This window comes from Poecilia reticulata, chromosome 23 (assembly GCF_904066995.2).
Source record: "Poecilia reticulata chromosome 23, P_reticulata-male-v2, whole genome shotgun sequence".
Classification (NCBI taxonomy): domain Eukaryota; kingdom Metazoa; phylum Chordata; class Actinopteri; order Cyprinodontiformes; family Poeciliidae; genus Poecilia; species Poecilia reticulata.
In genome coordinates, this window is record NC_088852.1 from 8576382 (window position 1) to 8601612 (window position 25231).

General features: G+C 38.4%; 1 protein-coding gene across 2 annotated transcripts in view; it reads left to right on the forward strand.

Annotated features, from left to right (window-relative positions):
• Positions 1-25231, forward strand: part of plxna4 (plexin A4) — a 236777-nt gene that overhangs the window by 142797 nt on the left and 68749 nt on the right. For both annotated transcript variants that reach the window (XM_008400677.3, XM_008400675.3), the window contains exon 5: positions 9459-9559. In XM_008400677.3, the coding sequence (XP_008398899.2) occupies positions 9459-9559 (101 nt within the window). The remainder of the gene's footprint in view (positions 1-9458; positions 9560-25231) is intronic.

Here is a 25231-nt window from a genome sequence, read left to right on the forward strand (position 1 = left end):
AATCTTTCTTCTCCCCACTTAATAAACTTTATAAAAGATCATAGAGAGCTAAATTGTGCATAATAAAACTCTTATTCTCAATTTTTCGTCGTATGGTAGAGTATTTTATGTGTCACTGTTAAAGCCAAACAAGTTTACAAATTCAATGTTGTAATTATACAGCTCATACTAGGGAAAAAAACAACCGAGTGGGTTACAACATATGAAGGCTTTTAAGTAATTAGTCAATTTGCTCAGTTGTAAATCTGAGCTCCTCTAACAGTTTAGGCAAAACAATTGAGAATTGCCAAACACAGACTAAAGTAGTAAATGAAGCCAAAAAACACACAAAAATACAAAACCCAAATCCAGTGTACAAACAATCTTAATCAGTGCCAGAGGAGTTTGAAGAGCAAGAAAAGATTGAGTGAGTACCACTTGGTTGCATTCTTTGACTGAATGACTGTACTTGTGTGATTTCATAAACTGAATGTTTTTAAGGTTAATACATTTATGTACCTGAATTAAGTTTTCTAAGAATTTAGTTTAGTATCACTTGATATTTAATGCTTTGAAGAGCAATATATGAATTAGTCCAAGAATTGCCAGGGTCAGTCATTATTAAGGATTTGTCCTTTTGATTCAGAAAACCTGAATAATGTGTCGGGTATCTCTTTCCACCTGCTGTGATTCTTCTATTAAATACAATTTAGTTCCGACACGTCTTTAATCGCTTATCAGGAGAAAGTGCAAATTACTTTCTGTGAGATATGGACACCTAGCCAGAACATTTATACTATTTTCCTTCACTGATTTCATGAAATGAAATAGTTTCACCTTCGAGTTCATGCCTCAGGTTAGATCCCAAATGTTTCTTGAAATGAAAAAAAATAAAAAATCAAACATACACTCACACTTGGCGAGTTTCTAAACAGATTTCAGTGTTTTTTCTGACTCAGAGAGAATCAGTAATATTCACCTGTTAGGGTTTATTTTTTTTAAACTGTACAATGTATTTGCTCACAGGCTGCACACAGCAACATACGAGGACACTCGTAGAGCAGCTGTTGCGTTTTATAGTATGGCAGGTGTGATGTTTGTACAACTCTATTAGATGCATAAGACACTGGTTGGAAAAGTAAGATGAGTTTGAAATAAAATGGCATAAACATGTTTTGCAGAGCTGCTGTTATAGCCATAAACACACAGTTAATGTTCAAAACCTTGTAAAAATGACTTAGGTGGTTTTCTAACAATCTTCTTGCCAGAAATAACTACATTTAATGCTTTTGAATCATAAAAAACGATAGTTCCCAGAAAGTCCAGTGTCATATTAATTTCCTTTGTTCTTAAAAAAAAAAGAAGGTGGGATTCTATTACTTTATTGACTTCAATTACTGTTTGATCTGTTCGGCAATAAATGTCCATTTGAATTGCCGTTGTTTGCTTCCTGCTAACCTCCCAGTGACTGCCAATTTCAGAGAGGGCATGTGGACGGTCATCCTAGCAAAGCTCCAGTATCGAGTGAGGAACCACTCGCTTGATGATTGCGCCGGTTTAGAATAACATCCACAACACACACACGCACACACACACACACATTCGCAAATCCCAGCAGTGATGGATGCTGTTAAAGCAGCCTGAGTTGGTCGATGGCTGAAGGTCCACCTGCTGTTTCTGGGGCCTGGGACCGAGACGCTCGCTGAGAGAGTGTGATTCTTAGAACGAGGGAGAAATACAGACAGAGGTCAGGAGGAGAGTGGCAAGGGCGCCCCGAACAGGCAGCTGAGAACATGGTTGATCGATAAAGCTCTTCACATGCTGTTTTAGCCCCGAAATGCTCCCCTTCAGCTCGGTGATGATGGATCCTAGCGGGTGTTTGTCCTCCACTGAACAGAGAAAGTTAGTCACTTACAGAGACTTTGGCTCACAGATAATCCTAAAACGGAAATAAATGGTTTTCAGAATGAGTGGAATATTGGGGAATTTGAGAAATCTGCTAAAATGTGGAATTTGCTTTTATGTTTTTATACTTTTTTTTTGCCACTAACTTAATTAAATGTTTTTAATTAAGTTAGCATCTGAAAGAGGCTCTGTGGAATGCACAGCTTTCTTGACTTTAATGAATAACTCTTACAAAGCAGTTACTTATGAATTCAACCTTTACTAACCCTATCTTAGTAAAGGTTTCCAAAAGAATGCAATCCTTTCAGTTTCAGAAATTCTGTTTTAATCATGCCATCATTGCAATAGACTGTCATACAATATAAACTCTTTTAAGAGCCAAGCATAGTCATTCACTGTATTGATTGTAAAAAAAAATGTCCCTTTCATATTCACTGTTTTGTTCCTCTTTTTTTAATTCCACTTTCTATGCGTCTATTGTCTTTGTTGGGCTTATTTTTCATCGAGGATTATTGAGTTTTCCCAACTACAACCTATTTTCATGAGGAATTTGTCAAGATAATGAGGATCCATTGTAATTTGTTTTCTTGCCTGGTATTTCTTAGATTTCTTTATCCTTATTCTGTGTCTATCTCTCTTTCCGACGACCCATTTTCATTTTTATCATGTGCCATCCCCCAATGCTCCTTAACGGAGTGATCTGTCACTCCTGCTTCCTTATTAATCCAGTGATTGGTGGTCCTCTAATGAGATTTTTTTTTTCCACTGCCTCACCCCTCCTTAACATTCACACACATACAGGCATGTCTGATTTTTCTTCTGTTAGTGGGTTAAATAGATGTTCAGGCATAAAACAACTTAAATGATGGAGCAGCCTGTGATTTTGGATGTTAAGGTTGCTGTTTGAGTGATGAGGGCAGGTCAGTCCCACTGTTAATATGTGCTGGTACCAAACCTTCCTACTGTGTTCAAGTGGTGTTTGCACTGTTTCATGTGTCAACCTCGTCCTGGTAGAAGACAATATTACATTATCAGTTCAACATCCATAAAAAATGAAAAAAAAAACATAATATGCATAGAAATAGCTTACTAATTCCTCTGGTACTCTTTATTGTTGTTTTTCAGCCGTCGAATGATATAAATAGCAACAGACACTGAGATGTTTAATTTATAATTATGAAACACTTTTTTCCCATCAAGGTTGCAAATAACAAACTATAAAATCCACAGATCATTTTAGGCATGAATAAATGTTTTTTTTTTAAAATAATTTTTCTTGGTGAATATTGATTTTAAACGCAGCATAAATATTTATATATCTTAACTTTTTTTTATATTTGGTCACATTGTATCTACAAACTTTTTTTTTATTATTCTAATCAACCAGATGATGGTCAGGCTAGATCCTCAAGAGCTGATGTCCTGCTTGGGATTTCATCAAGTTCTGCAGAGTCCTGATAATGAGCAGTTTAATTGATTCAAGTGTGTTAACCCAGGGGAGCAACACATTCAGGACTATAGGGACTAGAGTTGCTCACCTCATGTTATACCAACACAAAATGGAGGGAAAATTCAGTTTGATAATTACAAAATTTTCACCAATAAAAATCCAAAAATAGTGGCATGCAATTATATTAAGCACTAATGTGGGGTTGGCCATCATGCTGTGGGTTTGCTGGTAAATGTTTGGTAAAGTCGGACCTCCAGTGGAAAGGTTTAGATCATATATATTTGTTAGAATGGCTTAGTCAAAGTCAAGAAATTGTTGAAGGATTTGGTCTGTTGCCATCAGTGATTTAATTTTCACTTCAGGTTCGCTCTACTTTATGAATGAAAAATAACAAAATGTAGGAAAGGGTTATGAAAATTTTGTAAAATTTCACATCTTAAAATCAATATGATTTTGTCAGCTGACCACATTATTCAGCAGCTGGCTGTGCTAAGACATGAGTCTGAGAGCATTTGGAAGCTATGCAAGCTATTTGTTGAGTCTTAGTCGTTGAATCCATCCTTTAGTGTTCACTAAGTCATGCTGTTGCCCTGCAGCAACCAGCAAGTCCTCAAACTTATCCTTCCTACTCCTATCAACTGAGTCAGTGCTTAGATTTTATGTGACTTGTCCCGACGTTGTCTCAGTCCCTCTGTAATTTCTTTTGACAATCGTACGACTTTACATTCAGCTAAAAAAAAAAACCGTGTTGCCACTGTCACATTCAGGGTGATGAAATATTTATATTCAGTGTAGCAAATGCTGATCTGTAAGTGTGAATTATTGAAAATGTGTACTACAGCAGGGTGAGATCGTTCAAAGTCGAATCCTTTTTTTTTTCCACCCTCCCGAGGGAAATGCGATAAGCCAATTTGTGGAAATATCACATCCTCACATCTCAGGCAAAAAATGTTTTTGTACCAAGATCCTTTAATTTCTATCAGCAGAAATCTTTTTGCCCCCTCTTTCGGCGTCCGACTTCCCCAACCCTTGACTGTGTGGCTGAGAGTTATAAAGGTGTTCAGATGTGCATATTATGTGGTGTCAGAGATTAGCTGGAGGCTGGTGGTCTGACAAAGCAGCTGCACAGAGATGATAGGCTGCAGCTGTTTTTGCCTGACATCCATTTGAAAAAATGTCAACAAAGTGGTTGAAAATGAGCTTGATGCGATGAGACCATCTTATGAAGCTTGACCCTTCATTTGCTCAGCTATGTTTTTTTGCAAACCCATTATTCAGTGTAACAGATGGATGTGTTATACAATTTGTCATTTATGTTGGATAATATTAAACACCTTTGGACAGGATCTTATTTCCTAGTTACAGTCCAAGCAGCTAGTCTGGTCAAGTCGGATCTCTGCAGGCTGTACAAAATTAATCGCTGTACGTCCAACTATTTTTGTTTTGTGCCAAATATAAATCTTTGCAGTGATCTACTCGGCTTGACTCATGCACTGATAACTGACATTTTAATAAAAACACATTCAAACAGCATTGCATATATGTATGACGCATGCTGAGGTTGCACCACTAAGCGTTGGAATATCAATCAGTGGGGGAAAAAAATAGCAGGATGTCTTTGAAATTATGATTTGTAAGCTGGCCTCTCGCTTGTTTAACTGCATTTTCTCTTTGGGTAAGAGAAGCTCAGAATCTCTGGAAGCAAAAAGATGAGAGAAAATGATTGATTATTTCCAAGTCATTTATCTTGCACCGCCGAAGATGACAGTGCAATTGATGGCGCCGTCGTTTAACCTCTGGAACGTCAAATGAAAACAATATTACACTTGCAGCCACTGGGCCGCACCGTTAGCTGAATTTATGATGTAACGATGTCAATTGGGTGTTAACTGATTGAGCGGTGCCTCAGCTGTGACGAGGCATTGAGTGGCTGATGCGTCCCTTGCTTCATTTGGTCCCTACGTCAATCTTAGCCTTTATCCAGGTGGAGAGGAGGGAGGTGAGACAAAGAGCAAGACAAAAGAAGAGAGAGAGAGAGTCACCAAAAGAAAGCAACAACTATGTGTGGTAAAATAGAGTGAAAATCTAGAAGTGTGTACCTCTGGTTGTACATCAGGATCGCACAATCTGCATTGTCATAATGGCAGGTCAGTAAATGGGACTCTCATTAATGGCGTCCCAGGTGTGAAAATAAATGTGCTACTAGAACCAAATGCTTTCACTTGGTAAAGCCATCCACACTGAAGAATGTTGTGGTCAAACTGAAAATTATCTGATCGCTAAACCAATTTACTTCTAACCAGTTTTTGTCTCACGAATCTCCACTTCCCAGCCGACAGAGTGGCTGCGCATTGCAGACACTGAGCTGAAATAATCAACAAACTCACAACGGGGAAGGAGAAAAAGATGAAGTTAGCCTAAGGGTGGAAGAGAAAAGATAAGAGGAGTTCAGTGGGCCCCACAGGCTGTAAATCAGGATTGGACTATCAGTGTAATTTCCCCCTCTCTGTGCATGTGGAGGGTGCTGCAGGTGGAATCTCTCTTTAATTACAAGTCAAGGGAGGCAAGAAAATAGCTAGATAAAGAGAGGAATAGAGATGAGGCAGAGGAATTAGTTGATAATAAAAAGTCTCTGCAGATTTAATAAATCATCAGTTCTCAGTCTTGGCTGAGTTGAATGCTCGTGGCATTATGTGAAGAGAAGAGTAGATGGGAGGCACAAAGGAGGGAAGGAAAAACGGGCAGTGTGAATCACGTTCAAGAAGACATTTCTTGGTATGTGTCTCAAATACACCTTTGATTTTCATCTGCCGCGTGTCGAGGCACACACACACATATACATATTGTATATGTAATTTGACACCATTGTGCCGCTGTAGCAAATGATCAAAAGTGTCTCCCGTCTCTCTCCCCCCTCGCATTAAGGCATCAACTACCCCTGTGATCTCTACTTCTTTTAAAAGCGTGATTGTATTCAGCAGCATCCATCTCTACCTATTGTGAAAGGTGGGAAAGTGCTGAGTGTAATGGCTGTCATTTACTCACCTGAAACAGGAGGGAATTATAAATGCCGTGCACCCCGTCCTTTGTGTTCATCCCCGCTGATATGATGGCAGAGTCACAGCGAAGAGATGGTGAGCCGTAATGGTCGACTCACTGGTTAAGCCCACGAAGAAGATAGCATAAAATGAATGTGATATCGAGATGAGAGGGACAAGGGGTGCATTGGGTCGTTTAGCCACCAAATCCCTCAATTTTGTGATAAAAGTGGAGACAAAAGTGTTGCCCACTAAAGTGCGAGTGTGTGCGTGTGTGTGTGTGTATTAGGTGGCAAAAGGAGAGCTCTGGAGAGATGATGAATGTGTGATGTTACACACCTCAGAGCATCTGAGTGACAGAGACAGGCAGACAGAAACAGAGGGAGAATGAATGATATCAGGATCTATGCTCTGGAACAGAGGGCTCCTATTGGCAGCCATCGCTTCTGCCAGACTCTGAATGCGGGGTGTGTGTGCGTGTGCGTGTGTGTGTTTGCTTGAGTGTGTTCTCTGTGAACAAAACCATATCCCCTGATGCAGGCATCTACGGCTTCAATAGTCATGAAAATATTTTCCATTCTACAGTCGGTCTTATTTCTGTATTTTTATACTAGTCCCCTTAAATATATTGCTTTTGCTTTTTTTTTTTTGCTTTTCTTTGTCGCCCTTCAGTCTTTCAGATCATCCAAAATATTTCAGTTATAATATTAACGAGACCAAAAATAAAAGTAGGTTTTAAAATAACGATTTCATGTATGAGGAGAAATTGGCTTTCCAAACAATGTCGTCTTCCATGAAAATCATTTCATTAATTTCATTGTCACATTTATGTACAGCCTCAATGCAAAGATGTCAAATTGTTGCTAAATTATACACTGTAAAGTGTGCAAATGCAGTAGTATACATTTTTTACAGTTTTATCACAATTTTTATTACATGGTTGCAAACCATACACACATATGTGAGGAAATGGTATTTTCAACCAGTGTCAAAAAAAGGAAAAAAAAAAGGATTTTGCACCATCCATAGGCTATCACAGTGGCCTTTCTCTTCAACAACTAAGAGGTTATTCCACTGGCAGTGAACTGAAGCAGTTCTAAATGTTAGGAGGAAGAGCAGAGCCGAGGAAGGGTGACGGGAAGAGGGAAAATCTGTCTTGTGAGACGCATTGTGCAGTGTGGATCAGTGTTGAGCTTGATCATGTGCGCACAACATTGCTCCTCTATCTGCCTGATTCCATCTCAAACTCATTCCCTTTATCTACCTAATGCAAATATGCCTCAACGCAGCAGGAAGGGTAACAACACGCCTGCTATTTTTTACTCCCCCCAAAGTGCACACACAGGGTTTACACACAGATGCACCTCTGTTGTCTCTAATCTGTTATAACATGTACAATTCCTCTTGACTTTGACAAGGAGATACACATCCTTTTAAACTCATTCAGCTGTGTGTGTGTGTGTGTGTGTGTGTGTGTGTGCGCGTGTGTGTGTGGGGGTGTGTGTGTGTGTGTGTGTGTGTGTGTGTGGATGTGTGTTTATACATGTTTATATGCTATTTATAGTACCCTGCTGAGACATGGTAAACACACAACCGTACTGAGTCAACAAGAACACCTAGTATTTTTTTTTTATGAACGCAGGCCATGAGGTTCTTTATTTATTTTAGAATATTTAAGTGAGTTTTCTAAAATTATTAAAATATAAAGTATGTTCTAAAGTCAGTTTGAAAACAAGATTATATTACAAACTGTATTTTATGAATATATGTAACCCGGTAAATCTTTTAGCCTCTTTTCCCCCCGAAAACTGCTAATAGGTTCTTTTAAGGGTGTCAACCTTTACCCCCTGTTATTCAGACTGACGTCATATCTACCCAAGTAAGAGGAGACACTTTATCTATCAGTCCAGCAGTGGAGATCTCATCTCTCTTCTGGCTGTCGGGGAGCAGCGTGAGTGACAGCGGTCATCCACCAATGATGGCTCTTTAATCAAAAGTGTTGTCATGGTGATGAGAGGAGGGGACAGCTGAGATCCACCTCACTTTTGCCCCTTGTGCTGAACCACTTAAGGTCCATGCCAATCAGTGCCAGTCAATGCCAGTTTGAATTGGCAGGCCCATATATCATCATAGATGGACCGCTAATCCCTAGTGACCCGGTTCTACCATATGGAGTCGCTGGGTTGGAGAAAGATGAAAACTGTCATGCACTAATATTTTTAGTTAAAAATGTCTTGCAAAATAATTTGGATGATTTTTTGTTTTTTTTTTGATAGTAAAGTTTACACCGTTTTAAATTTGTACATATATTACGACTGGGGATAGAAGATAAAAGTACTTACATTATGCTCTGTTGGATCGGAAGATTTAGCTGCAAATGTGAAAATAAACGGGAGCAAAAAACTAAAAAAATTTTACAAATGACTGGAAAAAATAATTTGAAAATACCAGAAGAAACCAACTATTCATCCTATTATCAAATATTTTAGGTCATAGCTTAAAGGGAAGCTGAAACATGTCTTTACAAACGATCCCAATGGTCAAGAACTGACTACATTTTTTGTCAACTTTATTTGAGAACCATCCCCAGAGGTTTTCTGTTAACCTTGCATAATGGTACAAAACAGGGGCATTGTTATCCTGAAAGAAGTTTTTTTTTTTTTTTTTTGCCATACACATTTGGAAATGCAGTTTAAAAAATTAAACATCATCATTGTGCAGAAGATGATCCTCAATAAGGAGGGACATCTGCTGTCACAATTCTTTGTCTCCTTGGGGGTTAAATTAAAGTGTTCATCTTTTTAATATTCCATGTTTGAGGTTGGCTTGCAAAGTTTTAACAGGCAAGTTTGTGGTTGGAGAGGAGACGTGGCCTTTAAAGGCATTTTGTCCTCTGAGATCCAGTCTTGTGTTTATGTGGCTGCATTTTAGAATAAGTAAGAGCTTCATTTTCGGAACAACACAAAGTTTTTTTCAGTATTAAATATGTTCTCTAATATTGTGCAATCATAAGGGGAAAAAAATCCTTAGAACTACTCTGAGTGTGTTCATTGATTTTAATTCTATTGCTTGTTTTTTCCCCACAGCTGTCCAGAGTGCCGGTGGAGGCTTGTGGACAGTACTCCACCTGCAGTGAATGTCTTGGATCGGGTGATCCCCACTGTGGCTGGTGTGTTTTGCACAACATGTAAGTACCTCTCAGCATGTCTTCACTCCTGCTGGATGTAAATAGTTTTTGTTATCTGTGTGTGTTTTTGTGTTGTTGTTTTTTTTTTTCATTTTTCTGTCAGTCCTATAATATGACATTATATCCTCCTCTACCTCTGGGATGTTTGAGCACATGCCCAGCACTCCATTCTTCCCAAGCGTCGAGGATTCAGGAGCACCTTATGCCGGTGCAGGTGAATTGTTGGATTATCTTACTGGATTGGGCTTTGTGCCACGAAACCCCCTCGGATCCATTACCCAACTAAACCACTGGCATTCTTTACCGGCCCTGGAAACAAGAGCCTGGTGAGAGCGTGGACACTGGTGGGCACTGCCAAGGGTTCCGACTGGCACCGCTCCAACCTTGAAAGTGAGAGGTTTTGCTCGTATTGGAAACTGTTGGCAATCACAGAGATGATCCCATTAACTTTCAGGTACCCACTTGACCCCTGCTAACCTGTTAACTTTGGCCTTACTTCTAAGATTGCACGTCTCTGTCATTTTCCCCTCGAAATGCATAAGCACGTACACCAAGATGGGCGCAAATCCACAAACAACCCACCTTGTCCCTCAAGATTGCAGAGGGAGATGGTGCTTGGTGGGGGCAGAGACTTTTTCCCCACTACACTGTAAATTGAAAATTGGTTTCTTGTGTTGGTGCTAGCTCAAGGGTAAAAAGTGGCTCTGTGTGTGTGTGTGTGTGTGTGTAGGGGGGGTGTGTGTGTGTGCGTGTGCGTGGGGGTGTATGTGTGTGAGTGAGAGGGACATTGAGACCAGTACATTTAGCACCTTTATCCCTGCTACCACCGAGAGGACGTGACGAGGGCAAGGAAGCAAAGCAAGAAGTGAGAGGAACACAGTGAAACCTAGATATAAGGGAACATGGACAGGGAAGAAGAGATAGAGATGAGAAGAGTAGAAGATGAATGAGAAGATGACAAATAAAGAGAGCTGGAAAGCAAAGTAGTCAAGAATAGATGGTAATAAATTCTTAGAAAGACAAGGAGAGAAATAGTTTCAGGATGATCATATATTCCAAGGCTGGGGAGTGAGCGAGTGTAGAGAAAAGTGTCAGGTCACATCGAGGATAAAGAATAAATGGAAGAAAGTCGAGCAAGAAAAAAAACAGAAAATGAATACATATGAGATCCCCGAGGTAGAAATGAACTATGACGGATGATGAATGGATCATGGAGCTCAAAATTGAGGTTACAGGCAACAGTACACAAACATGTTCCTGCATGAATCACTAATTCATCGGTCCAGAGACTTCCTGGTTACAAAAACGTTTTGGAAGGAATTGCTGGATCAACTATTGATCAACTCTATCATTTTTCTCAAATGAAACATATTTGTGCACATTTGAAGCGTCAGTATCAATGGATACAGTGGCGTTATTTTTGTCATATGGGTAGTTCTACAACTTAAGCTCAAAAATGATTCAAAGTAGAGGTGCGTATATAGTGCCTATGGAGTATACTTGGGTGTTTTAACCTTCTTGTTGCTTTTACAAATTGATCGGGATGAACATGCTCATATGTGTTGACTGCACCAAAGCTCCAGCAATTTTGCTGCATCCTCCTAGGAGGAGTCCTCAGATTGTAGTTTCCAATTCTTCTTTTAGGTAAAAAAAAATAAATGTTGCATTTTTATGGCCGACATAAAAAAAAGTGAGCTAAACTTATTAAGTCGTCATATAAAGACTTACTAAAACACATTTGAACAAGCTCCTCACATGAATGACAGCGACTCGGTGCGTTAAGCCTCCAGGCACAGTCTGCAGGGCGTTTGACAAAAGGCACAACAAATTAAATTTTGTGAATTATAATGGAAGTGTTCTGATGTGTCTTGTGAAAGGCTTTTATATATAAAGTAAATACTTTGGCTTGTCCAAGGTTAAACATATTTCACTATAGAATCAAAAGCAAAGGCATAAACAATGAATCTTTCAGAATATATAGAAAGAAAGAGCAAAACACAAAAGAAATCTCTGTCTGCCACCCACACGCACACTTTGTGCTGGAGGGAAAATGGTTGTGGGGAAGGACGGCAAGCCGTTCCACTTTAAAAGTGTTCCTCCAGATAGTTTGTTGTTCCAATCAACCTTGAAATCACCTCACGGCTCTGAGGGAAAAAAAAACAGAATTGCATGCTCCCTCTCTCTCTCTCCGTTTTACTATCTTCCTCTCTTATCCACACACACTCTCTTTCCTCTTCCTCCATCAGTATTGCCTTTATTTACTCTATAGATCGGTGAGAGGAGCTGTTAGTGAGAACACCGGGGCAAGAGCAAGAAGGCAATCAATATTACCGGAGAGAAAATCAGCAGGAGTGTGTGCCTGCTTCTTTGATAGCACTCATATTGTCCTTGACAAACACCAATCATTTGTTTTAAAAATGTCGTCAATGTCACACATGTTTGACTCTGAACAAGTTTGTGGGTTTTTGTAAAGACGCGTGATTGTTTCTGTCCCACCAACTGTAAATCATTTGTGTGTTTTAGCCCTCAGTGAAATTTGTACCAGATTTCCAGTCTTCCAGTAAGACCTTACTCCATCTTTGTAAAAACTGGAGGTTCACCTGTCAACTTAACTGTCCTGGTCTGCTTATGCTGAGATGTGCATGTTTATGCTAATGCCTGTCTAGCTAAGCATGTGAAAGGAAGGTTGTGACCCACATCACTAGGGTTTTCAACATTGCCTTGCTTTTCACCTTTTCCCACTCACATTGGAAGTCACGTTCTGTCAGTCAGCGGAGGGTAAAAGGGCTCATGTAGAAGACTAGGAGTATAAAAAGATTTATTGTTTGCTTTTACATTAAGAAAACAATTTCATGTTATTTAATTTGTAATGTCAGAAGGGTGCTGGCCATTTTGCCCTTTGCCATTTCAAATGTGATTGGAGGATAAACCATCCATTGCAGGTCATTTGGTACCAACCTAACATCAATCCATACCCATCTAAGGGACGTTTGGTACCTGCTTTTACATTAAATATTTACTTTGTTTAAAACTGGATATTCAACTGCAAGAAATTGAGTTTGTGACTCCAATATAATAAAGTCCTCGAAGGCCAGTGCCCTGCAACCTGTGGATACGTTGCGGGGACAACACGAGTGAATCAAAAGAATGTTTAATGACCAGGGCTTTGCAAAATAGGCTGAGGAGGTAATTAAGCCTTTTGATTCAGGTGTTTCAGAGCAGGGACGTCTCCGTAATTAGCAGGACATCAGCCCTGGAGGACTGGAGTTGCAGATCCTCGTATACGTCGTTAACCCGACTAGTGTAAATTGCTGTTCATTTGTGCTTCTTGGAAAAACTTTTTTTTTCCCTCCTTTTTTTTGTAATTTCCACATCCCAACCCAACAAAGCTCTGGGGATTCATGTCTCACTGTTTTTGTTTACATCGCAAGGGCGATATGGCGTGTTAGTTTTTCCTCCGACTTCCATCCACACTTTATTCGCTCCAAGTAAGGCAGCGGCTCTCCTACTGAGAACCAATATACCAGAGATCCTCCAGCCATGTTGTGGATATGTTACCTCCCCTAATGTTGCTCTGTCAGCTGTCAATTTGTAAGTCGTTAACTAGCATGTCAAGATGCCTGTAGTGCATGACTGCTAGACAGATTGGAGACCATATTTGGAGGGGTATTTTTGTCAAAATGATTGTCATCACAGTTGTCATGCATATTGAGAATATCGCAAATTATACCCAGCCTTATCAGTGTGCGACGCTAATTTTACAATATCTTTACATTAATAATTGGATTGCATATCTTGATCTCCAGTTGGCTGCGATAGCTTTCCTTGCCTTTTTATTTCTCCATTACTTGAGTTCCTATGTCATCAGCTAAATCTAACCATCAGGCTTTAGTGTCCAATAAATATCAATTCAAGTTAATTACACATTAATTTGTTTAATCTTTTATTGTTGGAAGTCATCATTTGAAATTGTTTCTTTTTTTGCGATTGGCAGTGAGTTTTGGATTCAGAAATCATTTTCTCCTTATGCGTTCTCACTGCTTCATACTTGGCTTCTGTCGACTTCAAACACTCATAAGTATCGATCCTACATCAAGAGGAGAAGAGATGGTAGTCACCTCTGCCTCCAGACTTGGACAAATACATTTTCTCTTTTGACAGGGTGCATTAATGCAATCAGTAGTTCAGTAGGTACAAATCAGTTGCCCTCAATGTTTATTGCATCCCTGAAAGTCTGTGGATTTTAATTTAAGTTCAAACCTATGTGATATTATTTTAGATAAAATAAAAAGATAAGGGTAAGAATGCTGTAAACTTTGCATCCTTGTTGGTTTTATAATCACACAATTAACCCTTTATAAATACTCATCAGTCATGTCCGTGCCTGTTAAGAAATGTGAAAGATTTAGCAAGTCACAAGAAGACACCTGAAAAACTTGATACATTTTTGTAAGTCTGGAGGGGATTTTTCTGCTCAAACATTTGTGTTTCAGAGACATCTAAGGTTCTGTCAAATAACCTTTTAGAAGAAAAGGCTAATTGGCAGACTCATTGCTCGATCTCTCCTCGAATCCTCTATTGCTTTCATTAATTCTGCTTCACCAATAGCCGTCACTGTGATCATAGCTATCCATTTCTTCACTGTGCTCATTATTGTGGCATGCCAAACTAATGCTAATTAAACTGAAATGCCATAATTAACTGCTACCAGCTTCTTGGATCTGGTTAAGGTGACCACTTGGCTCCCCCGGAGACAGCTTTAAGTGCACTTGCATACTCTACTGCCAGGGTTAGATGATGTTCACCCAAAAAAAAATAAAATGGGAAGATTCACATCTAACACCAGCCTAATTTTTAAGTTTATTTACATGAAAAAGGCACGTGTTAGTTTGATTTTATGACCCTAAATAATCACTTAAATGGTCCTAATCAAGAACTTGAGCAGGCATGTTAAGTTTTATGAAATTACACACCAGTTTCTGCAAGTGTTAGACATAGAGATGAAAAAAGGTCCAGTGCATATATATGGGAAGAACAGAGCCTCCAAACTTCATGCAGAAAGACCAAAGGCAGAGATTCAAATCCTGGACCTGCTTTAAGGCAACGGTACTATAAACTACTCAACTGTGGAGCCAGTTGTTATTATGATTTGTGGAAATAAAACAAATAATAAAAAACCCAACCAGGTCAATGTTATGTACTCAAATGGTCATAATGTGGTAAGAATAGATGACAAAAATATCGAAAACATGGTATGATAAAGTATTAAACTTTGAATGAACATTTTGTGGGAACCCTTAGAGCAAGAAATGCTGATTGATTCTAACTGATTCTGTGATCTCATGATTGTCTAATTTCTTGCTGTTCTAATATATTTGTTATTTAATAACACCATCTTTGGTAACATCTTTGGTAAACTTAATGTCAAAAAGTATCCAACATATCTATTTTCCCAAATAGTATAAATGCTTTAGCAATCTCTTTTAAATCCAGAAGAACCCAGTTTAGGTTTGATCAGTGTAAGTAACCTGTTTTGAAATATAGATTGAGATATAATCTAAGCTTATTTAAAAAAAAATCATAAAGTAACTATTGAACCTAAAAAACTTATTATAGGTGTTGCAGAGTGGAAATTGTAAATCATTCACTGGCTTTATTAAACACAGTCTCATGCCAAAAGTAACTGGATAACGCCTCGTTTTGACTAAATGTTGTGGAGCAAGATCATATGGCAAACAATCTCATTATACAATTAACAGTGTGTTACTGTTCCCCTCCCATGTGTTGCATGTAACTTTGACAACATCTTGTCAAAATACTTTGAAAGCACAGAAATTATTCCTAAATCTTCTTGTCAATGACTTGGCCACATAAAAAGTTCAACTTTCTCAAACTTGTTGCTTTGATGTTGAGATTCTATGATCCCACGGCACTGAGTTGATATCTGTGCCCAGGGGAGAGTAGATGCCCCTTGTGTATGAGAGACTGGTTTCTCCCCCTACCCTCACCTTGCGTCTCCTGGTGGGTCCTTAGAAAGGTTGAGAGAAGGGAACAAGGCCAAGAAGTGACGGGGGCATCAGGATGGAACCGAGTGCTGTGCATCCTCTCTGAACTGCCACCATCGTTGTGTGAGAACACACACTGAATCATTCTCCCACATACACAATGCCAGTCCACCAACCAGCAGCACACACACCCTAAAGGCACACACAAAATAGCTGCACGTCCACTTTGAAGTCAGGGCCATTTCTCACTGTCACCTATTGTCACTCTAGCACACACAAAAATGCACGAGCGCTGGAAAATGGACATACACACACTCACTCACTCTCAGAGTGGGTTTAGTTGCCTTGCTTTTGCCCAGTAGAGCATGAACTGGACTGACATGAGACGGGGACGATGAAGGAGAGATGTGGTGACAGTCAGAGGAAGTGAAGATATATACGGTTATGTATTCCAAACGATAAGGCCACTGAATGTCAGGCTAAAAGGGTTATAAAAATTCATACCACAATAGAAAGGAAGATTAGAAATCATCTGGCTGGAGCTAAAGATAAAGATAAAGAGGTAAACTGCTTACACATCTATCGCTCAACTTGTCAATGATTGAAAAATGATTCCGAATATTGGGCAAGGCCATTTTGCATGCATCTTCTATGGACACATAATATTCACCGAAATATATAATCCAATGCTAATCTTAATTGATCTTTAAGTGGCCTTGTCAGATAACATTGTTACTGAGATTACATGAAATGTTTTTTTTTGTTTGTTTTTTTGTGCTGTGAACTCCCTTAAGAATATTTGTGGTAATGTGGGCTTTTCAAAATAAATTAGCCTAAGCCTATAAACTAGCACATTGAAATAGAGTTTCATAACAAATTACTAACCTAAAAAAAACACAACTTTAACTGTATAATTTTTTGCTCAGCTGGGGTTCTTTCATCAGCGGGATTGGAGATTTCTACACCTAGGAGCTGCCACTCTGTAATTTCCGCGCCCTTTGGTGTGATGCTACGAGAAACAAGTTTTATGTCATGAGTTGGTTGATTTGCGAGCCTTGGCGTGTGTCCACAAAACTGGAGTAACACGGTCATGGCCAGTGGGCTGGATAATGACTCTTCCACCGTTTCCTACATGCAAATTTCAGGATGCTGTGTGGACAACCACACTTAACGGGCCTATGAGCTTCTCTGAACTAGTTGGGACACATCTATGGGCTACACAAAACACAGTTCATTACATTTCATGAAAAAAACTAGTTTTCACCTGGTCAATTCTGTCTGTTTTGGCCTTGAGTTAGACAGAAGGAGCAAAGCTTACAGCACAACCATTGAGGATGAAAGAAGCAGCTTCTGAATGGGATATTTCAAGTTGAATTACAACAAGTAGCAAGGACAGAACTGTCCTTCAGTCGAGGTTGTTTGGTAAAGCCATACAGTCGATACTCTAAGAGTTTCAAAAGAGAGAAGCCACTTGCGTAAACTACAGTTTCCTTTGGCAATGTGGATAGGACATTGCAAACAGACCCACCAGTGGTTTGAAACATTCCACCATTCATATCCCAGCCTGGAGTGCCTCAGAACTTAACTCTAATTTTTAACTCTAAAGCAGGCATACATTTGATTTAATTTCCATAAACCTTTTCTATTGTGATTATAGAATCACTGTTTAAAAATAAAACAAAGCCATGCAGTTTTCTTCATTGTGACGGGTAGAATTTGCATGGACACATGCTAATTAGAGCGAACAACAGTGGCCATTTTACAGTGTTTACAACAGAAAAAACTAGCTGACCAAATGTGCTCCTCTGCTAATAACGAAGCGAGTGCAGCTCAGCTTCGGTGACTTCATAATTGGGAGGTTTTTGAAACGGCTCGTTTTTCAGATATAAACATAACATACACATATTGTCTCAAAAATGGCTTAGTTTAGTTTAGTTTTTAGAATTTTGCATAACATTTTGTGTTTAATAACAGGAGAAAGTGTACTTTTATATAGGCTTCACACATTCATGTGCATTTGGTCACACATGCAGGAGAAAATGCAGCCATGCAGTGTGTTGGAAGATTAAATGTATATGACACAACTCCTTCAAAAGTAACCTATTACGCCACAGGCTATGAGTATATCTAGGATTCTGTGCAGTGTGTGATGATGCATGGGTAGTATGATAATTGGGTTTCAGCTGAGCTACAGGGTACCTATTTATTGTGCATTGATTTATCCCAAATACTGTAAAGATCCAAAACCCATTTATAATCTAAAATATTTCCAGTTTTTCTTTTTCCTATATTTGACCAGAATTGTTTAGAAAAATAATCTTTTACTTCCACACAAACCTGCTTCCAACATGCACTGTATAGGTTTATGGATGTGTGTATGATTTCATGCATTTGGGCACATTTTCCTGACACAGGTATTTGATGGAGCTGAGGACGGCTGGACCACAGCTTTGTGGGAATTTAATAGCTTTCATTTCACAGCCTGTTTGACCTTCTCCAAGCCTTTCATTAGGTATGCATTACACCTGGAGCCTCGCATGGCCAGATACTGCTGCTCTCTCTTTAGTATAATCTTTTCCTCCACCCCTCCTGAGACGTGCAAACTCTGCCTCATGGATGCTCAATGAGTTTTTGAGGAATACTGGAGGAGTTTTGTTGTGCATCAAAACACCACTATCGATAAATATACATATTTTCCCTTGCCCCTTTTTTTTCAGTTTCTCTAATTGTGTCACCTTATCAAAGGCTGATTAGTTTTTATTCAGAGTTGATCTAATCAATTCAGCTTGCCTCCTCACAATGCGTCATACCCAGCCAAACAGCTCCACATAACGGCGCCGGTTAGGAACCAAATGAAGAGATGGTGGACAAAATGATGCCCAGTATCAGTGTTTTTTATGGCTATTATTTGCAATCTAAATTGCTTTGATTTGGTTTGCTAAACAGTTTATTCAACAGTGTTTACAGAGCGCTGTGTTGCAAATTGTTATAAATGAAGCCTTTTTTTGCACCGTCTTTGTAGATAGTAATTGAAAATTGTCATCCAGTGTTTTGCCTTGGTAATAGCCACCTCCTAAATCTATTAAATTATGTGTGCTATTCCCATCAAATTTTAACTGTATGTATAGCTACTGTGTTTGCTTAACTTTGTACAAGATACTTGGGAACATTCTTGATTAAACCCTGGTCATCACATTATGCCGGTACAGTAATTTCCTTAAAATGAGGCAATACATCTTATTTTCATTGTTTATTTTTTTTTTGGTAGATACTATTTAGGGTTTTTCTCTGTGTAGTACAAGCCCGGGTGATTAGCTAGGTTTCACTTGCCCCCTACCAGGCTAAAGCCAGGTTTTATAGTTAATGTATTGAATAGGACACAAGGCTGCATGCACTATTCACGCCATACAAGCACATGAGTGTTGGCACGGACAAAGTAAGACAATTTACATGTTCATTAAAATTTTTTGTGACAATAAGTGAAAACACAATTAGGTGAATTAGGGATGTTAGTTTTTTATCTATTGTACTTTAAGACTAGATTGCTGTGAGCAAAAGTGAAAAATGTAGTTCTTACTGTATGTTTGCACAATGAAAACAACAGTTTTAAGGGAAAGAGACAATGTGATGATTAACTTTCCCTGGTTTTCTTCCCTTCTGATTGCTTCATTATGTCTTTTTGTCTTAGTGAAAGAAATATATAATTCTAAGAAGATGACTAAAATTAAAACCTTGGCTGGTGTTGTTTTCACTCAAATGGAGTTTAATCCCAAAACATTATCTCCTTTAACTTTGTTTGGTGGTTTTTCTGCAAAATCTGTTCCTGTTGATTTATGGTCTGTAGACTCTAGCAGATGATGTCATAAACCCGACTTGTATATCCTTCTCAGGGCCGTGCAGAGACCACTAAAGGGGCAAGTGCTCAGCAACAAAAAAAGGGCACATCTTACTGCATCCTAGGACAGAATATTAACAAAGCCACTCAGCTTTCAGAGTTTAATAAACAATGATAAATTACAAAAATGTGACATGTACAATCAAAGCTAACGAACATATAGAGCATACAAATATACATATGCAAAATATTTTCTTAGTAATTTTTCTGCAGGTCTATTTTGTTATAGGAAAGTATTGCAATATTCAAACCCGCAATTTAGCAAGATATGTAAATCAGAGCTAGACCACCTGACATATTTAGTCTTTACAGAATTACACTATTAAAAATATAAAAGGGCACAATGCAACCTTTTAGTGACTGTAATCTATAAAAAAGATCTGCCTGTTTGCTACACTTGCAGTGGAGATGAAGATGGTCCATTCAGGAAAGCAGAGCTGCATCAAACTTTAACGTGGAACTGTAGAAAAAAGAAAAAAAACAAAAGCAAATATTGAATTGTTAATGCATGTCACCATGAGAAAAGAATACCGAGTTTTCACAACACAACAAAAGATTTCTGATGTGTGCAAATAAACGTTTGTTTGGTAAAAATGAGTTAATTTAAAAAAGTCTTTTAAACTAAACTTTTTTTTAAAGGAATCTAGCTAACTATGAATATGGTTGTCACCCGAGTTCTGAGTTTATTATATGAATCACAAATAATATATTAAAAATTAATTAATTAATATGCTGAAGTGAACCTCGGTGAAATTGAGTTTGACACCCCTGGTCTATAGTTTACATTTCCGCACCGTACAGAACAAATGTCGTTTACAACCCATCAACTATGGAGCGGCCATTTCTTAGGGATCATTCTTTATTCTTTTTTTTATGCTAACATGTAAAATTATTAAACCAAAAGTATTTCTTTGTAGCTCTTGTCCAAGCAGGCAAAATTTCTTTAAAAAGAGCAGCAGCAAATGTTTGTAAGTTACATTTAATTTTACTTTAGGATATTTTTAAGTCAAGTATGATTCAAAATTTTAAATGATGAAAAATCCTTCTTAAATTAATGTTTTTAATATACCATTGTCAATCCAAACTTAATATTTAAAGATTAAAATCCCTGTTTTAATCCAAAGCCTCCTGAAATATACCCTTCTGAAGTTCGTCATGGCGCCTCGAATGATTCAGTGATGCAGTTGCAAAGGGTTAATAGTTTGAGTCATGCAGAACTGATTTGACCGTTTCCATAGCAACCATCAGAAGCAAGACATTCCCCCAGAACTACAGTGAGCTCATTGTCTATGACCTCATCATCTATGACATAGATCAAAGAACATCTGAGGTTATGAATGCTTGAATCTCAAAACAGGAGGTCATATCCAAGCATCTCTTTGACTTATAGCTCTGTGTGTTTTAGCGATTTTAGAATGGCACAGGTTGTAGCAACCGTGTTCTTTCCATTAACTTTTGGTGCTGGATATTTGATTACCACCGGAGTGAGGAAAATCTTTAATAAGATTCTTCCAGGGGTGACATTTGACATTAGTAGCCACAGGGATGAGTCCATCGACTATGACGAGTTTGATGCTTATCTCTTCAACCCTTCCCCGATTGCCAAGCAAACTTCCCCGGCTGGGGAAGTTTGCAGAGCAGAGGTTGTTGGATCTGAATCCTCAACCTCTGCACTGACAGAAGCGGCGTTGGAAGACCGGTCCCTGGAGAGGGCAGTCATAGGGGAAGATTTGGACAATCTTCCACAAACGTCCTCGGCTGAGGACGTTTGCCCTAGAAAGCGACCGGACTACGAAACGCTAACTTCTGTCCTGGCCAAAAGGGCGAAGGAAGAAGATATTTACGGCGTTCGAGCTCCAAATAAATCAAAATATGCCGCATGCCCAACTTGCGAAGATAGGGCCAAGTATAACCCACACCTTTTAGATGATGATAATTGCTGCTCAATTTCTTAACTCAATAACTTGAGCAAGATTTAGTCGTCGTCCCTGTGTTAAATTTGAGGTGGATTGATTTAAAAATAGGATGCCGGATTTAGATTCGGGGCTGTACTGTGGCACAGTTGGTAGAGCTGTTGCCCTGCAGCAAGAAGGTTGTGGGTTCGATTCACGGCCCTGGTCTTTCTGCATGTTCTCCCTGTGCATGCGTGGGTTTTCTCCGGGTACTCCGGTTTCTCCCACAGTCCAAAAAAATGACTGTCAGGTTAATTGGCCTCTCCAAATTGCCCCTATGTGTGTGTGTACATGGTTGTGTGTCTCTATGTTGCCCTGCGACAGACTGGCGACCTGTCCAGGGTGACCCCGCCTCTTGCCCTAAACGTTAGCTGGAGATGGGCACCAGCAACCCTCCTGACCCCACTAAGGGACAAAGGGTGTTAGAAAATGGATGAATGACCAAACTCATTGATGGTTTTAAGTAGTTGAGGGATTGAGGACTTCAGATTAAACAACATTAAAATAATGTCATCTGCAAATAGTCCAATTTTAGATTCAATACTTTTTATTCTGACACCCTGTATGTTTTGATTGTTCCTTATGGCAAAAGCCAATGGTTCAATTGCCAGAATAAAGAGGAGGGGTTAGAGGGGACACCCTTGACGTGTTCCCCTAGCTAGATTAAATTAATCAGATATAATATTATTCGTTATAACTGAGGCTGTGGGTTTATTTTAAATTATTTTAATCCAGGTTATGAAATAACTACCCAAGCCAAATTGAGATAAAACATTGTATAGATAATTATGTTCCACTCTGTCGAATGCTTTTTCTGCATCAAGTGAAAGTAAAACTGTATCAGGTTGTTCATATTTAGCATGGATTATATTCAGCACACGACGGACACCATGGTGGGCTTGCCGCCCCTTTATGAATCCGTTCTGATCAGGTTCAGAAAGAGATGGTAAACATTTCTCAAGCCCAAGTGCTAGTACTTTAGATATTATGCTAGAATTTATAAGAGAGATTGGTCGAAAAGATTCGCATCTGGTGGGAGGTTTTCCAGGTTTAGGTAGTACTGTTATGATTGCATTTAGTAGAGAAGGAGGTAATTCTTTAAGGGTATAACTTTCTGCACGCATATTATAGAGGGGCTGTAGTAGTCTGTTCTTAAATATTTTATAAAGGTCCAAAGGGATCCCATCCGGACCGGGTGTTTTCCCTGATTTAAATGTATCTACTGCACTTGAAAGTTCATCTATAGATATCGGGATATTCAGCTCTGATTTAACTGTTTCACTAAGTGTGGGGATATTTATAGAGTTAAAAAAATGAATCAAGTGATACTTGTGATATGTGTCCTTTAGATGTATATAATTTTGAGTAATAATATTTAAAGAGATCATTAATATTTAGAGGATCAGAAGTATTTTCATTCTGCAGAGCTTTAATTCGCCAGGCGAGAAGCTTTCCTGCCTTTTCTCCTTGATCGTAGTAGGATTGTTTCAGCTTGAATATCTCTGATGAAGCTTTGGTAGTAGATAGTTTGTTATATTTTGCCCTTAATATTAGCAGTTTTTGCTGATTTTCTTTAGAATCCTTTAAAGAGACTGAGCTTGAGATAAATGTAATTTGTTCTTCAAGTTTTACCATTTCCATGAAGTTTCTATTCGTCTTATTTCTGGTGTAACTTATCGTTTGACCCCGTATAAAAGCCTCAGGGGCGGATCTAGAAAGAGTCTGTGCAGAGACCACTAAAGGGGCACATCTAACTGCATTTTAGGACAGAATATTAACAAAGCCACTCAGCTTTCAGAGTTTAATAAACAATGATAAATTACAAAAATGTGAGATATACAATCAAAGCTAACGAACATCTCCATATAGAGCATAACACTATGCATATGTAAGATATTTTATTAGTAATTTCTTTCTGCAGGTCTATTTTGTTATAGGAAAGTATTGCAATATTCAAACCCACAATTTAGCAAGATATGTAAATCAGAGCTGGACCACGATACATATTTTGTCTTTACAGAATTACACTATTAAAAATATAAACAAGGGCACAATGCAACCTTTTAGTGACTGTAATCTATAAAACAAAGAGCTGCCTGTTTGCTGCAGTGGAGATGAAGATGGTCCATTCAGGAAAGCAGAGCTGCATCAAACTTTAACGTGGAACTGTAGAAAAAAGAAAAAAACAAAAGCAAAAATTGAATTGTTAATGCATGTCACCATGAGAAAGGCCTACTGAGTTTTGCTTAAAAAACTTTTTTAAACATTTAAATCACATTCGTCTCATGAAGTGCATTTTTTTTGCAAAACAAACTTATTTTGCATGTCAGAAATCTTTTCTTAATATTCAAAGTTTTTGTTGATGTCAAAGTTTTGCTTGTGATTCTCATATGACGTCTTGAGCAGGGCCTAAAATCGCAACAAAAGATTTCTGATGTGTGCAAATAAAAGTTTATGTTTGGCAAATAACTTTAAGTTCACAAGACAAAAATTTGTTATTTAATTTTAAAATGTTTTTTAAACAAAACGATTTGTTTTTTTTTAAAGAAATCATTACAATTCCAAAAGTTTTGATTACAATTTTATTTTACTTAACTGAGGTTAGTTTTTTCCCACATTGAATAATTAGGAAAACAAATTTAACTTCATACTCTGCGAACCAGACCCTAAACTTAAAGTCTGGGTTGAGTTTTTTCCCCTTCATTAATGTCACTTTTATTACATTCATTATATCTATCATGGTAATTCAGGGTGAGTTATTTTTAATTCTAAATGAATATCCTTGTCGGACTTTTATTTAAGTGTTATTCTCCTTCAAGATGCATTTACCTAACGCCAGAATAAATGAAATGTACATTATACAGCAAAGGAAGTTAGAAGATTGGACATATATCCATTATGGCTTTGATCGGTTTTGGACGGGCGATGTGCCCTTATTGCATAAGCAATACTAAAGAATGACTGGATATCATTAAAGATACAGGGGAGAAGCTTTTTAGTTTTCTAGCTTTGCTAGCAAAGTCGTTAGTTATCAGCTAGCTAATAGCACACCAACAACAGCCTAATGTCTGTATAATAAAAATACTGAATCGGTAGATAAGAACAGTTTCTCCTCACCTGGCTGTCTCCTCCCGCTCAGTAATTCTTCAGAGAAAGGCAGTCGCAGAGGCCTGTCAGAGTCTGTTGTATTTCATTACCTCTCTGCTTAAACCGCGACTCCGAGCTGAAGCAGAAACGATACTTCAACGTTGTCCATCATCTGACAAGTAGCAAGTCTACTCCACTTTATTCACCAAGAACGTTTTTTTTTTTTATTCACCAAAATCTGTTCAGTAATCTGGAACAGTCGCTACGTTGAGCTTTTAGTACATGTTATGTGTCAGAAATAAAATAAAAATAAAGATTGACCAAAAGGGCACTTTGGGGCAAGGAGCAAAAAGGGCAGGTGCACAAGCACCCCCCGTCTGCACGTGCCTGATCCTTCTGCAAACTCCGTAGCTCATTTATCAGTCCTGAGCACATGTATTGTAAATCAGAATACCATCTGATATTTCTCTCGGGTTGGATTTAGTTTCTCATATGCAAAACTAAAACTGGAAAGGCATCAGCATTTAAATTCTCTTTTTTTCTGTTTGATGTTAAAAACCAAACAGCATGGAAGTAAAAAGAAAACTTGAACTTAGAAGCAGCTAGTGATGGAGAAAAGCTTTTCAAAAAATAAAACAAAATAAGCACAGATGTGGAGGGATGCCAAAGTAATGAAGCTGTTTGTTTAAATGTTTTTTTTTTTAAGTAACTGCATATTTTATTCATACTGTTA